General features: G+C 43.0%; 1 protein-coding gene across 5 annotated transcripts in view; it reads left to right on the top strand.

Annotated features, from left to right (window-relative positions):
* The window catches only part of fam13a (family with sequence similarity 13 member A), an 86328-nt gene that overhangs the window by 21379 nt on the left and 48845 nt on the right, over window positions 1-16104 (top strand). For 4 of the 5 annotated variants that reach the window (XM_083764238.1, XM_083764239.1, XM_083764241.1 and 1 more), the window contains 4 exons: window positions 617-794; window positions 5313-5445; window positions 9339-9431; window positions 11213-11299. In XM_083764238.1, the coding sequence (XP_083620364.1) occupies window positions 617-794; window positions 5313-5445; window positions 9339-9431; window positions 11213-11299 (491 nt within the window). The remainder of the gene's footprint in view (window positions 1-616; window positions 795-5312; window positions 5446-9338; window positions 9432-11212; window positions 11300-16104) is intronic. The other variant, XM_083764240.1, reaches the window with a different exon arrangement.

Raw genomic sequence — 16104 nt, 5'->3', positions numbered from 1 at the left:
TGCTTACCACAACTCCTGTTCCTGGAGACATGTGGATCAAGTCGTCATGCCATTGACAAAATAACTGGACTGCAACACTGACCTTTCATATACTCACTAGTTCAAGGACTGACCACTTCTCTCCACATTGACTCACATACATTGACTCACAAACAGCACAGTACCGCTACTACCTTGACCTGTGTCACCCCATGCATGGGCAGGTCAGTGTACACTGGGCATAATGTTGGGTGTAATGCTGAATGCATATATTGTTATTGACCAAAATGGTTACTTTTCAGGAAATGGGGGGACGGGGGGATTTGTTCCAATGGATCCAATATTTAGGCACAAGCCCTTGTCAATTAAATATTTATAATACCCACAAACAGACATAACCACTTTCAACCTGGGGGTGCGTGCGTGCGTGTGTGCGTGCGTGCGGATATGAAACATGACGAATGTCTGTAATGCTAGTAGCACTGCCATTGTTCTTATTTTATTCCTTTTATTTTATTGTACAGCACCTTGTAACAACTGTTTTGAAAGGCGCTCTATAAATAAAATTATCTTACCTTACCTTACCTTACCACTGTGCCCATCTAATCTATTCCCTTGTGTTGGTGTGTTCCTCCAGAGAACGGTGAGGACGGTTCCTGGGCGGACATGAGGGAACTGCTGCAGCAGCTTCCAGATGTGCACTACAGCCTGCTGCACTTCCTCTGCCACTTCCTCACCCAGGTGGAGAGCCAGCACAAGGACAACCGCATGACCGCACATAACCTGGCTACTGTCTTTGGACCCAACGTCTTCCAGTCAGTCTGTCTTTTAATTCATTATTATTACTAGTCCTTACCCCCCCCCCCCCCCACCCTCCATAATTATTGTTTACCGTTCATTTTAACTTGTATAATATGTTTGTGTTTTACGCACGCACGCACGCACGCACGCACGCACGCACGCACGCACGCACGCACGCACGCACGCACGCACGCACGCACGCACGCACGCACGCACGCACGCACGCACACACACACACACACACACACACACAGACACCGAATGATGTACAGTGTGGGTAATGCGATGTAATAGAAGATCACATTACTGATTGGGAGGGAATTGTTCTGTCTCGCTATAGCGCACGTAGGCTACGCTCTCGCAAACATAGCAGATTTATCCCCCAAAAAGCATGTTTTTGCTATAAACGTTGTAAAATTCCGCATTTGCGGTGCCCCCTATGGATACAAATGGAATTGCTTTGGGCTCTCCGTTGATTAAACCACCCTCGACATGTAAATGAAATTTGGGCTGGATTGGACATTCCATTCGTGATTTGTGTCATTTTGTATGAACCAGGCCATTCCCACAAATTTTGGCCGATTACAGCCGAACGATATGGACTATGAAAATTCTGCCTTCTATCCTCGCCCTCTACCGATATTGCCCAGAAAATACCCTCATAGAGAATATCTTTCCTCCAGGGGAAAAAAATCCCTTTCTGGCCAAAAAGTACCGTTTACGTGTGGTGGGGGGGCTCTGAGTGCTTCCACTAAGGAAAATAGGCTTTCTAATGACACAATCCGCCTTTGTTTTGGTGAGTAGCAAAAACGTTTTTATTCTCGCTACAGACGAGAGGCTGGTCTGCATTCATGCAAGCCCCGGAAGTTGACAGTAACATAGCTCTAAATGCAACGCATTAGAGTTATGGACCAGAGCTATCCATGACCCTGCTCCGGCATTCGCCTGCCAGCTCCTCAAGTCCTCATACTTGGACCTTTCCTCCATCCGGTCTTCCCAGGGAACAGTCAATTCCAGCCAAAGCATTTGCCTTGCTGTTTCTGACACCAGGACCATGTCTGGCCTGATGTGGTCGCTGCAATGTTCTGCGCAAATTTGAGCTGTGTCCCTAGGTCGACCTTGAGCTGCCAGTCCTGAGATGTTGCAAGCAGCTCCGCTGCTTGACTCAGGCAAGCCCTCCTGCATGACTTAACTAAAAAATTAACTGTGCAGTGTGGCAGGCATAGGAAGGATAGAGACGAGAGAGAAGGTGGGATTTGATCCCAGGTCCGCTGCAGCACATACTACATAGTGGTTGTAGTTGTGTCACAAGTTACCTTGTGAAGGTTTTTCATGAAGTAATAACACTACAGTGAATTCACGTTACTGTTTCACGGACACTGCAAAGTGTTATCTTGATTGTAATTGACAGGCACGTTATAGACCTGTTCAGTTGTTATGTTATTCCTTGACATAGCTAGCACTCCTGAAAAAGGATTTGCTAGGTATAGAAATCCTGACCATGACCTTTCCGGAGTGTTTGTAGCTGGGGAACTGACAGAGAAAGAGAATTTGTCTGACTCAACTAAAGATAGCCACAAGTAGTCACAACAACTTGGATGCTGTCTCCTCTCACCCCCATAATAACTCATCTACCCAATTCCCTGTATGACAAGACAGGGCTCGCCGAAAGTTCACCTATTTTCACAGTGTGAAATCAGGTATTTTAGTTACATTATTTATGAGATAATAAAAATATCAATCTTGTACCACTCATCTTGTACCACCATTCATTAAGACTTTATATCTTAAATTATTCCTATAGCCTAACTGCAAATGAGTTTTATACAGGACAGAAGAAAATCTACATAGTTTTCTTATTTGTTATTTCTCTTTGTGTCGTGTATCCACAGTCCACACCTGTGTGCCACTGCCCATCATTACCTTTCTCCACCTTTTATCACCTTTTTATATTGTGTATGTGCTATGTGATTATCATACTTATAAGCCTTGTGATAGTTTACAATGTCTTATGGTTTTATACTCAAACAACAAATTAGGCATAAGGACCTTTCTAAATACTCTGATATACTGTAGGTAAGCATGGCTGCAAGAGTATTTTTCACTTGCGTGACGCACTCTGTCAGTAGTATTTACATTTCTCTATTGTCTGTTTCTCTCTGTATGTCTGTCTGCATTTCCCTCCCTCTTTTTGACATACTCTCTCCCGCTCTCTATCTTTCCTTTCTCCATTGTAAAATAGCAGGCCAACAGGTGGCGCTGCAGTTCACTTAGTAAGGCTGGAAGCATTGTTGCTCAGCAATTTACAGGCTTTTCAAACATTACCACTGCAATCCCTTGTAAATGTCCCTTTAGCCTGAAATCTTATTAGACTAAATTGTTAGAATTTTTACTAGAGAAATTGTACAGCAGTGACTCGTGCTACCCCCTTATGGTTATATTCCTACATGGTATCTCAGCTGGCCAGTACAAACTTGTCAACTTCCATTTTCGTCCACTGAGCTACTCCTTTCAGACCCGGGGTCAAGTGCCTTGCTTTTGTGTCCATGTGTGTCTGATGTGTGTGGTTGTCTGTTGTTAGGAGTGCACTGTAAATGTGTACCGTGGTTGTGAAGATGTTTGGTGTATTGTTCTTTGAAATGGTCTTGTATATATTTATTTGATATAACGATGCTGTAACACCTTAATTTCTTAGCAGTTTTTGGGTGAGGCGAAATTTTCCAACCAATGGAAGCATTCAAACTGGCAGAAGATTGAGATATATAATTCTTCAAAATCTTCACAGAAAGAAAAAAGAAAAAATCTCATGAACCATAAATTACAGTCCAAATTACTGGTCATACATATTGGTCATTATTCATATAGGCCTCCTACAGTCCTCACCTCACCATGTTTGTGGTCAGTGGGCCATGGGTCATGTTATGGTCATATTTTTACGCTTTGCTGCTTATGCACTTAGACTGGCATCTCCAGTAGTATACCTCGGTCTTTAGTTTGTGCCAGGGCAGCTGGGCTTTGCTGGGCAGTAGTAAGACAAGATGACCACAATGTCCACAATGTACAGTATGTTCTCTTTATAGTGTGTGTGTGTGTGTGTGTGTGTGTGTGTGTGTGTGTGTGTGTGTGTGTGTGTGTGTGTGTGTGTGTGTGTGTGTGTGTGTGTGTGTGTGTGTGTGTGTGTGTGTGTGTGTGTGTGTGTGTGTGTGTGTGTGCATGCGTAGTGCACATGCATGAGAGAGCTTATTTCGATAGGATATTTTAGCTGTTATTTTTAGGATTACAATTACTGTAGGTTAAATGTGCTGGGTCTGGGAGGTGTAGGTGTAACATTTATGCCCACATATTCACCCACTGTATGTGAATGTGTGTGTGTGTGTGTGTGTGTGTGTGTGTGTGTGTGTGTGTGTGTGTGTGTGTGTGTGTGTATGTGTGAAGCTTTGGTGTATCTGAATGAAGCTGCATGTATCACAATGTCTTGTTCAGTAGCAAAACTGCGCTAGGTGGCATTGTCCCTGCTTTGACAAACTGTCTTGCTTGTGGAAATGTCCACTTGTTTGGTGAGAGTCAACATCTTCAGCCAGAGGGAAATGGGGATCATTTTGAATGCCTAATCATTCTAACTGCTTAACAAAAACAATGGGTAGCACTTTATAATAACTATTCACTAATAAGCATTTGTAAAGCATTATTCATACATTACTAAGCAGTATTAAGTACAGTTATAAATGTTTCAACTATACACTATTTAGCATTAGTAAAATACTTAATCGTGAATTAATCATTAATATAGCATTATTCATATGTATGCATTAGTAAACAGTTATTGTGTGTATTGCCAATAACGATATTGATAACTTATTCCTTAATGTGCTTAATGACTGTATTCTCATAATTTGTAAATGATAGATTCACCATTAAATAAGTATTGTATACATTTACAAAGCAGCTATTTAGGAGTTGTTAATGGTTCATAAGATCATTTAGAAAGTTAGAGAAATTATACAAACTATTTGAATGTATATTTATTATTATATATTATATTATTATGTTTTCGTACAGAAAAAGAATGGGTGTATTTAACGGATTCATATTTTATATGCATCAAGTAGGAGTGCAGACTGTTTTCATTTCATTCATTTGAGATGGTGCATTGCCCCTGTTGCCCTCAGGTCGTCGGCTGAGGGTGCCCACTACAAAGACTAATCGGTTCAAACTATCCTTTGTCCCGGCTGCTATTCAACTGCTGAACAGCAGATAGCACTTTATTCCTGCCTCTTTGCACATACTGCCCACTAATGCACTTTTGCTGACTTTGCTACTATTTGAATGTCATGAATTCTCTGTCTCTAGTGCCCTGTTCTTAGATCTTAGTCTTGTATTGAATGTTGTTGTTGTGTGTATTTCTAAGTAAATAGTAATAAATAGTAAAAAGTAAAAAGTCAGATTTATTGTACAATATGGAGTGATGTTCAATTATTTATTATTTTAACTTTTTATACATATTTTCTGTTTTTTCTATATCCTGTTATCAGTGTGCCTCCAGGTTTCGAAGCAATGATGGACCAGAACATCTGTAACAAGATTATGACCAAATTTATTCAGAACTACAGCAGTATCTTTGAGAACCACTCGGACAAAGAGCTGACAACTCTCATCATTGTTAAGGTATGTGCATCGGACAATTACCAATATTGGTCAATCATTTTGGTTTGTCTCTAAATACCTGTACACCACAAAAGGTGTATAGTGTATTCAACGTTTTTCCTATTAAATAATTCGTTTTTTTGTGTGGTCAGGTTTTAATACTGAACAAAGTCATGCTACTTCCCTTCTGAAGAATGTTGTCACGAAACCATCTCAACCAGGCTGGGCTGCCTAGTACCCAGAACTGTGTATGTCGTGGGTTGCAGCCATCAGAACCCAAGGGCTGCCGGGGAGAGACGAGTAGATGTTGACTTTTACTACTAGCACTCAAGCACAATGTCAGCGATACAGGGCGATAGTCGTTCAGGCCAGCTGGGGAGGCGTTTGTCGGTATATGGGGATGATGGTGGCACTCTTGAAGCAAGTGGGGACCTTGCTCTCCTGCCCAAACTGGGCAGGAGAGCGATTGAATATGGTCATGGACACTGGCGCCAGGAGATCAGCACTGCTATCGATGACCCACCCGGAGATCCCTTCTGGTCCGGGCTGGGATGAAACGTTTCTTGAGGACATGTGATACAGCATTTCTGATGACGGGGATCTGCACGACTGTAACGAGATGACCAGGGAGAAATTTGGAGGGAGGCGGACCTGGTCTCGTCTGCCTTCAGCTCATGCCGTCTTTTTTACAACCTCAGACGCGGGGGTCAGGGGAAAGTGTCTGGTTCTTAGAGTATATATTAATAGAGACGGCACCGCTTGCATTAATTTGATGTGCATTCTGGGATCGATTGCCCCAATAACATGAACGCGCTGGCCGTTGACTATCATTGCGCCGTTTGCGCGCGTTCACGTATGAAACATTTGTTCACGTGTCATAGGCCCAATAACATGAACGTGCGCAATGATAGTCAACGGGCTCGAGCTGCAATGACAAATTCGGCCACTATGTCCATTTGGCCTCAGGGTTTCCTCTGGGTGCCATCTCTATTAATATATACTCTAAGGTCTGGTTACCCTGGAGGACACCATGCTTGCCAGGCGAAAACTTTTTTTGCATTAGTGAGCAGTCACTGTAAAGTGAGCACATGTACACTGCGGCGACTGCACATGTGGGTGCCATGGTAGCAATGTGTCAAAATCTGACTAATTATAGAGGGAACGCCAACTGAGTGGCAAAATGACTTTCTGGCCTTGACAGCTCATACATCCAAACAGAAAAGTCCTATCTGATTGCATTAAACAACGTTAAACTCACTTTGCCACTCGCATTATGCATGCACAATATAATAATCCTCTATCGCAGGGGTTCCCACCCCTTATGAACTGTCACCACGGACCGGCTGACAGTTCATAAAATGTTGGCGGACCGGCATGGCTGAGCGTGGGGGGGTGGGGGTACGTCACGGCCGGTGCGCATCATCATACCAAAACACGGAAGACCTCAAGGCCTCAAGTAGCCTTGCTATTATTATATCACAACATAATGTTATAATTCTTATATCATTGTCATTGACCATATCATTGATCCTGGTGACGCACGGTTATAGATTCACTGTCGGGAAAACTTGGCATTCCCTTCTCGCGTACCAGTGGGACATGTCCCGCGTCCCAGCACAGGTACACGTACCAGTGGTTGGGAACCTCTGCTCTACAGTACATGTAGCTCTAATATCAGTGAGACTTTGTTAATAATTATTGTCTCCACCAGGCCGAAGGCATGGGGAGAGAGTATGTTTTGCACTCCGTCCGTACGTCCGTGTGTCCGTCCCTCCGTCCGTCCGTCTTTGAACAGCTAATCTACGGCACCGTTAACCCGGTTAATGCCACATTTTGCACACACACTCCCTGGATGCCAACGATGAACCTCTGCCCCAAAATTTCCAGAACGGCCTGTTATAGCGCCACCTGGAGGCCAACTTTTGAAAAACATTTTTTTTATATTACTCCTCCAGATTCTGTCCAAAAATCCCGCAAATCATTTCACACTATCTCTATAGTTATGTGTTCAAGATGGATCTGTCCGTTATTTCATATTCCATCCTAATTGGCTTACATTGGCATTTCAAAGTTTGCAGGATTGGCCCTTTTGAAACTAAAAGCCTCAAATCATGAACGCAGCGTGCAATTTATGTGAAATATTTCACAGACTTTCCTACTAGGCTGAGGAATAATTCCCACCCTTCCCACCCTGGCCTGTTATAGCGCCACCAACAGGTGGACTTTTTGGAAAACACATTTTTGGAACAAAATGCCTCAAATCATCCAATTGCCAACAATGGTGTAAGAACAAATGGCACCCTTTTCACATTGGCGTATAGCGCCTGTCTGTCTGTGTGTGTGTGTGTCTGTGTGTGTGTGTGCGCGGGGCTGCACATGTGCATGCATGCGTGGTGTGCATGCATGCGTGTGCTGTGTCATGGATTTCTGGGATGGCACAGATACCTGAGACCTCTGCTGACCTATGGGAAACTATTCAATCAAAGTTGCTGTCTTCTTCAGATCATCTTACACACAAACAAACCTGCACACGTGGATGTACAGTACAGTATACACACATGGATGGTCAAATGCATGGGACTTCTATCTCTGCGCTTCACACACATCTAGTGGTGGACAATAGTTATTAAAGCAAGTTCTCCAGTACTTTAACTCAAGTGCAAATTAAGATGTTTGACCAGGAGTATCCATACCGGTGTTCAGTACATTGCACACAACCACCACAACACCTTCTACCACGCTTCGATAAAAAGCATGTGCACACTAAACTCACTTGTGAAGGCCTCTATCTTGCAGGGAGTGCCTGTCGGCACATACTAGTGTATGATCACTGCTGCTACTGTAATAAAAATCTGTTTCGGACTGGGGAGGAGGTCAGGCATGTCCTGTATGAACGTGTTTATGTTTGACCGCAGGTGTAGGGGAGTATATTGATAGTGGAGGTCATCTGTTCTAAAACGTGCTGTTGTAAGGGTCCACAAGTACATGTTGTTAAACGTAAGCTAGTAAACGGTAGTAATGAATATAATGGTTCAGGTCGCCAGGGTTATTGTGTTGAACAGAATGTTCAGGTTTTGGTATGCAGCATTGGCCTGGATATTTCATGGGTGATCTGATCTCTCTTCCTCCCACTGGCCACTGCCCTCCGTCCCTACTCTCTCCCTCTCCCTTCCTCCCTCTTCGTGATCGATCAGCTTCAGTACCCAGCATTCTCTCTCTCTCTCTCTCTCTCTCTCTCTCTCTCTCTCTCTCTCTCTCTCTCTCTCTCTCTCTCTCTCTCACAATTCAATCCAAAGGGCTTTATTGTACTTAAGTGGAAATGTAGCTCAGTTTCCACTTCATTTTGTGTGTAGTGGGTGCATGGTCTGTCTTCTCTGGGGAGACGGGTCTGCATATCACAGCCCCCCCCCCCCCCCCCCCCTCTCGCAAATAGTCGTAACTCCTTGCAACAAAATAGTTTAAAGGTCACCAAAGCAGCTCCTTGCAACTGCCATTGGTTGCAAGTAGTTGCATGGTGCAAATAATTGCATGGTGAATCAATGGTGTGGAGTGGGATTAAAGTTTACTTTAGAAAAGGCTGCATTTCCTTCACATTGATATTTGTGTTGGTATCAATGGTTGAGTAATACAGTATTTGCAGTGATGAGGCATACAGTATTTCATATCATGTGATTTGAGCATGGCTAGAAAGAAACTGACTACTGCTGAACTTACTTTAAATAATATCATCTTTAAACTGAAGCTCCAATTGTAGGAGCGGCAACAAGGTAACAGAGAGGACCCTGGCCTGGACCTGGTGGCCTATATAGCAGGGCTTGTTGCTCCCTATAGGGCTGCAACATGTGAGATTATAATACAGTGGATGGACTGCCTGTGTGAATGGCATAATTGTCCTATACTATCTCTATTCACAGGAAGCAAACGTGACAGAGATGGACACAATGAACTCATCAGGCGGCACACCTTCAATGACACCGACACCAGTTCCCAGGAAGAAGAAGGTGCGTGTGAGTTTGATCACTCATGTATCCGTGCGTGTACTGTACACGCACACACACGCACACACGCACACGCACACACACACACACACGCACACACACACACACACACACACAGTGTCCCACACACAGTCACAAGCACGCACGCACACATGCAGAGTTTGTATCTCATGTGGCCGTGTGTGGAGTTGGACAGATGCCCTTGACTCTGTGATGGTCCTGTCAGATGGGCAGCGGGTGACGCAGACGTTGTCGCCTGGATCAACGACAGGTCTGCTCCAGGTCTGCTTATGACGGGACCGCGCCCCACGTAAATACGTTTGCGTCGTTGCAGTCCTCTCATTGAGAATTAATTACTTTGCGCGTCAGTCGCTGCCCGTGTGAAAGGACCTTTACTCTGAATGCATACGTTCCCGTACAAACACACGTGCTTTAGAACCCTCTTATTATGCCCAGGTTTGTATGTGCCTGGTGTGAAATGCACACACATTCCCTTATGAACAGTATAGACCTGCATGAACCATACAAATTCCATTACATAGTCCATTTAACACCAACCATGTGACCTGTGTTGACGTGATTAACATACTTGGGTATGTTTTGGGGACAAAATGCTGTTTTTGTACACTGTGTGTGTGTGTGTGTGTGTGTGTGTGTATGTGTGTGTGAGATTTGCAAGATATTATTGCTTTCAGCTGACCTCAGCATATGCTATTTCATGTCCTTCTGCCATGTGATGTGAACAGAAAATTCTTCTTTATGGACTAGGTTATCTTAGGCTTGATAAGGCTTGATGGTCTCCAATACTGTAAAAAAAAAAATATAGATATGTGTGTGTGTGTGTGTGTGTGTGTGTGTGTTTATATATATACTGTATATATATATATATATATATATATATATATATATTTATAATATTATTGAGTGGCTATTGTGTCTAGATTACGTTATTTTTAGACCCAGATGTCACCTGAATTTATGCCAACAATTTATGCCAACAACTAAGGACAAAACATTAGGACAATATGCATAATATGCTGTCATGCAATAAATGTTATATATACTGTACAGCAATAAAATAAAAATAAAACAAATCAGTCACACTTTGGTGTAATTTACATGCTGGTGTAAAGTATGAGCTTAGAATGTGTGAAGTTAGTTCAATTCAGTTCAGGTCAAATAAATGTAGTTCAATCCAGTTCTTAAATGTAGAAGTGTAGGTGGTTTCAGTCAAAACAACAAAGAGTCATTGCAAACAAGTTACAACATTCGGGGGCACAGTTGGTAGTGCTGTCGCCTCACAGCTAGAAGGTCCTGGGTTCGATTCGATTCCCGCTGGTGATGCTGAGGACGTGTTCATCAGTTCCCATACCCGAGGTGGGGTTGGCGAAAGGGCTTTTCTGTGTGGAGCTTTTCTCCCCGTGTCCCCTAGGGTAGGTACCCTCACAAAAAACATGCAGTAATCCTGGTCGCTAAACTGCCTCCCCCTGGCCAGCCGGGGCGGGGCGCCTGATGGAGGGGAAAGGAAACTGGTTTGAATAACGCGTTCCTACCACACGCTAAGTCCAACAGGGGGAAATGAAGGTAGTACGTTGCTCTCCCCAGGTTGGCAGAGGTATTGTAGAGACTAGGATTACATTAGATAATTGACACTGGGTGAAAAGGGGTTATAAAAATCGTGGGATAAAAAAAGAAAGTTTCAACATTCACATGCACAGGCTCCATAATCTAAGACTCACTGATCAATGATGAAGCACTGGTGTTTCTGTAATTACTATTATTATTCTCAGGTGAAATGCAGTATCCCACCAGACGCCAATGACCTTTTGACTGACGCCTCCATCAAAACCCCAACAGCCACGCCAAGGAAAAAGAAGGTACAGCATTTGACACACACACACACACACACACACACACACACACACACACACACACACACACACACACACACACACACACACACACACACACACACACACACACACACACACACACACACACACACACACAGACAGACAGACAGACAGATTCTTTCTTAGTTTTAAGTGTTTTTTTAAGGGTACAAAAACCCTGGCTACGGTACTGTACATCTGGAATGGTGTGATGTCATGTAGACATGACGGTCTGATGGCACCATACAGCACCCTCGAGTCTCTCAGTCACATGACTTAATTTGATAAAGAGTGCTTGGCAGGAGGAAACATCCACAACACATAGTCTCTCTCTATGCTCTGATGGGTTATTGGTAAACAAGAACACTGGTAGTGTTATGTGTCTAAACGGATTATGACGTTGGATCATTTGTTTGTGTTGTAACAACTCGGGTTGAACACTGGCGGTGTTTCATGTTAGCGTTGCCATCCAAAACTGTCAGGCCAGGCAAACTGGTCTATTTTGGATTTGGATATTTTAAAGTCCACAGTTCCTATGTTAAGTTTATAGTAAAGATTGAGTGGTGATGGCGATATGAATTAAAACCTTTTAAATCAGGATTTCTGACAGCATTCACTGAATTTATCATTTATTTATGTTATTTATTTATCACAGTCTTTACTAAGGACATACATTTTGTGTTTGGAAATGGGTGTGCATAAGTGTGCAACTACCAATATTTTCAAGCAAATTTAGAGAAAAACAAGCCCAAAATCACTTAGAATAAGCAGACTAGGCAAAGAAACACTGCTGAACTAACTAACAATGGGATTAAGCTTAGTGGAGTGGAAAAATAAGGCCTTGTTGATGGAGGATGTTTTGTCGTCTTCTGGAAGTCAATGACATTTAATACCGTTGCTTATTTTTATCTCTCTGCCAGGCCGAAGGTCAGGGACGGAGATGATTGATTTTCCGTAGATCCTTCAATCGAAAATTCTTTTGTCATTTTGTACATATTCAAAATGCCTGTTTTGCTGCTACTCCTGCACATTTTGTCCACAACTCATAAATCACTACTCATTGTCTCTATTATTCATATGATAAACATGCATCATTGCTCTACTGTATCCATTGAAAATGTGTAGGAGAGGCCTATTTTACATCACATCATCCAATTGACACCAAATTTGAATCCCTTATTAATGCCTCTATAAATAATGAAGATGTGACACAAATATGACAAATGTCGCTGTTTCAATCTTCACCAAGTTAGATACACATGATCTTGGGAGTCGTTTAACAATGTCAATCGATCGATCAGTGAATGAATGAATCAATCAATCAATCAATTGCAACCCAAAATAGAGATTTGATGTCTCCCTGGGGGCTCGGGACCCAAACTACTGAAAATAGCCATCTGCAAGCTAGTAGAGTAGCTATTTTCACTATAGTAGAGGAGCATAGGGAGAGAGAATGGTGATTTTGCGCTAATCTGTCTAAAATTGCCAAATTCTTTGGCATGAAAAACACTCCTTGGGCTAAAAAACGGCCATAGCCGTCATCACAAATGTGATGAGGTCAGCACATTTGTGTGACTATAGCTGAATTTAGCCCAAGGAGTGTTTTTCGTGCAAAAATTACTTTTTTCTTTTTAATTATTAATTCATGAAATTCTTATGAAAATGTTTTGAAGTTCTGGAATTTGTTTGGAAAGTCATTTGAAATAATTAAATATAAAATGTAGGAAACTTAAAAATAAGGGGATATTTACCTATAAAAATTGTCCTATAGGGGCACGGTGACACAGTTGGTAGTGCTGTCGCCTCACAGCTAGAAGGTCCTGGGTTCGATTCCCGCTCGGGACGCTGTGGGTGCTGGCGGCGTGTTTCCTCCTCCGCGTCATCAGTGCCCATACCCGAAGGCGGGGTTGGCGAAAGGGCCTTTCTGTGTGGAGTTTGCATGTTCTCCCCGTGTCCCCTAGGGTCACAAAAAACATGCAGTAATCCTGGTCACTAAACTGCCTCCCCCTGGCCAGCCGGGGCGCCTGATGGAGGGGAAAGGAACTGGTTGGAATAACGTGTTCCTTCCACGCGCTACGTCCAACCAGGGAAACTCCCCCCTGTCAGGTGTAAAGGAGCAACTTGGACACTCAGGCATGAAGGAAGCATGAGTTCAAGTCCGTTGCTCTCCCCTTGTCCCCCATATATGGGGGACTAGGTTGGTGGAGGGTGTGTAGAGCCCAGGATCACATTAGATGATTGACACAGGGGTGAAAAATGGGTTACAAAATCGTGGGATAAAAAATATATAAAAAAATAATAATAATTGTCCTATAGATAAAAGACCACACAACTTTCATTTATCACAATAACTGATGTGTGTGTAGTGTTGTCTTGATTTAAAGCTATCATTTATCTGTCAAACTAATCTGTGTGTAACATACATACATTATATCAAAAGTAATGCGACTACACTCGACTTTGAAGATTACAGTGTGCAATTCACCTTTAGCAAAGCCCCGCCCTCTTCCACTTAGACACTCCCACTTGGACACTTTCCAGCCATGCTCATTCATTCCAATGTAAATATCATGGATTTTACACATTAAATACTGGTTCATTTTTGGAACCAGACCTTCAAAATCTGTTTCAAATCCGTCAACAAGGCCTGCCTTATGCACTGGAAAAACATGTGCGTGACATTTCTTTTTTTAAACAATGTTTTATAGGGAAACTATTGGTCGAGAGGTTTGTCTAACGCTAACCCATGTTATGCATAGCTGTGATTGGACCATAGCAGTTTGGGGAGGGGCTTAGCTATAGGTCAATTGGATTTCACAGTGCACACACAAATCATTTGTGAAACTTTCTCACTGTTCAGCAGAATACTACTTCTTATAACAGACAAATTTTCACTCTCCGAAACATACTTCATGTGCAACGTTTCGTACCTCTTCACAACAGCCGTTATCAACATTAGTTCGCTCCTTTGGCACTCGTAAAACACTCCACTCCCACTCCCTGTTGATAATATAGATGGCTGCTTCTTCGCTATTCATTGTTATTAATCACAGCTGTGAATAATAACCTTTATGACTCCACAATTCACACAGCTGACAAATAAAAGCCATCCTTGCTGTTTACGCAGCGTATGGATTGCCAGCAAAACTCCTCCCTGCTGGCTGTATTTCAGACTGTATCTCAACGATATGGTTGCCTGGCCTCAGTGGCCTGATATTGTTAATAACCTGTCAGTGGCTGGGAGCGATGTGGGCTGGAGCTGAATCATAGCTAGACGGATGAGTATTACAATATATTGGCTCTACTGTGATCTGACCATTTGTGATGGTAGGTGATTTCCTGGTAAAATGAAAACTTTAGAGACATCTAAAATGACAGATGGTATATCAGTATGATGTTGGCACATTAGCAACACTTAGTTCTGCACACATGCACCGTGAGAATAATGTAAACAAAGTAAGTAGGAGCCTATCTCCTGTTTCTGTAGTGTGAGGCAGCTTGATGTACCAGTACACTCCCTGGACATGACGCTAGTATGTTGCAGGGACTTATCCAACCCTTGATGATGAGTGTCAAGCAGGGAGGCATTTGGGTCCTGTCATTGTCTTGACACGGTCTCTAGTCTTTGGTATGACCCGGCCGGGGATCGAACCCCGACCTCCCAGTCTCAGGGCGGACACTCAAACCACCAATAATGTGCAGCTCATTATGTTCTACACTATGACGAAAAAAGTATGAATTATTAGTGTATTAGCATAATCATCTTTAATGCATTGTATTGCTCTGTAAGGCTGTAAATTAACCTCGTCTGTCTTAAGTCAGGTCTAGTGGCAGGAAAAAGGACATGCATGTTTGCTGTACGGCCCAGAGCAATCAGTTGGAGGGCCTGGCACGTGGATATGTTGTCTCTCTCGGTTGTGAAACCTGTCAATAAAATGTGTGCAATCTTGCCAGAATGGAAACCTGCCCCACTTTTTTCAAATCTTCAGCTTTAGTCTGCTTCAGGCAATCTTATTATTTATTTAACAAAATCACACTGAAGTGAGGGACGCCATTTTTACTGCCCTAAACTGCCCTAAACCAGTAAGGCGCCTGAGGGAGAGAAGTGTCCTCACCACACTAAAGGGCGAGGTCGCGTGCGCGCATCTGCCTCGTTGATGGCAGATTGCGGGGCGAGCCCTGGCGCTTTGGCATGGGGGGTCAGATCAACATGGAATGAATTCTGTACTGGCCATATAAGGAGCATGTCTTGAATGTACAGGGTTTGATAAGGTCAGATCAACATATGGAATGTCAGAACAGGTCATCTCCATACAGTATATGTAGATGTAAGGGTGGTAGCTGGGACATTCTCTTGAGTGTACAGGGTTTGATGAGGGCCCAGGTAGGGCCGGGCCTTAATTTTTGGGCCTTTTGAGAACTCTAGTTTTCCCCGGCTGCCAGGCGCGGTTGCACTAATAACTTAATTTGTCTCCATTTTGACTTATACCTGTCAATTCAATTTTCAAACTCTAGCCTGCCCGTCTAGAGTTTGAAATTTGAATTGACAGGTATACGTAAGTCAAGAGACATCGAAGAGGAAGGATAAACATATGGAATGTCAGAACAGGTTCTGAAATATATCCATATATGGAGATCTAAGGGTTTGAAGTCAGATGTAGAGTTGCTGGCCAATAATGATGACATCAGGGATCTCCATATATGGGCTTAACTGCGACAGCAGGTCGTATTTAATGTGACAGGTTCAGGTTCTCCACATCTCCATCACTGATGATGTCTCGATGCCTGGG

Source organism: Protomyctophum parallelum (assembly GCF_964188405.1).
Source record: "Protomyctophum parallelum genome assembly, chromosome: 5".
Classification (NCBI taxonomy): domain Eukaryota; kingdom Metazoa; phylum Chordata; class Actinopteri; order Myctophiformes; family Myctophidae; genus Protomyctophum; species Protomyctophum parallelum.
The sequence above is the reverse complement of the archived record's forward strand: the minus strand, read 5'-3'. Positions and strand labels throughout refer to the sequence as shown.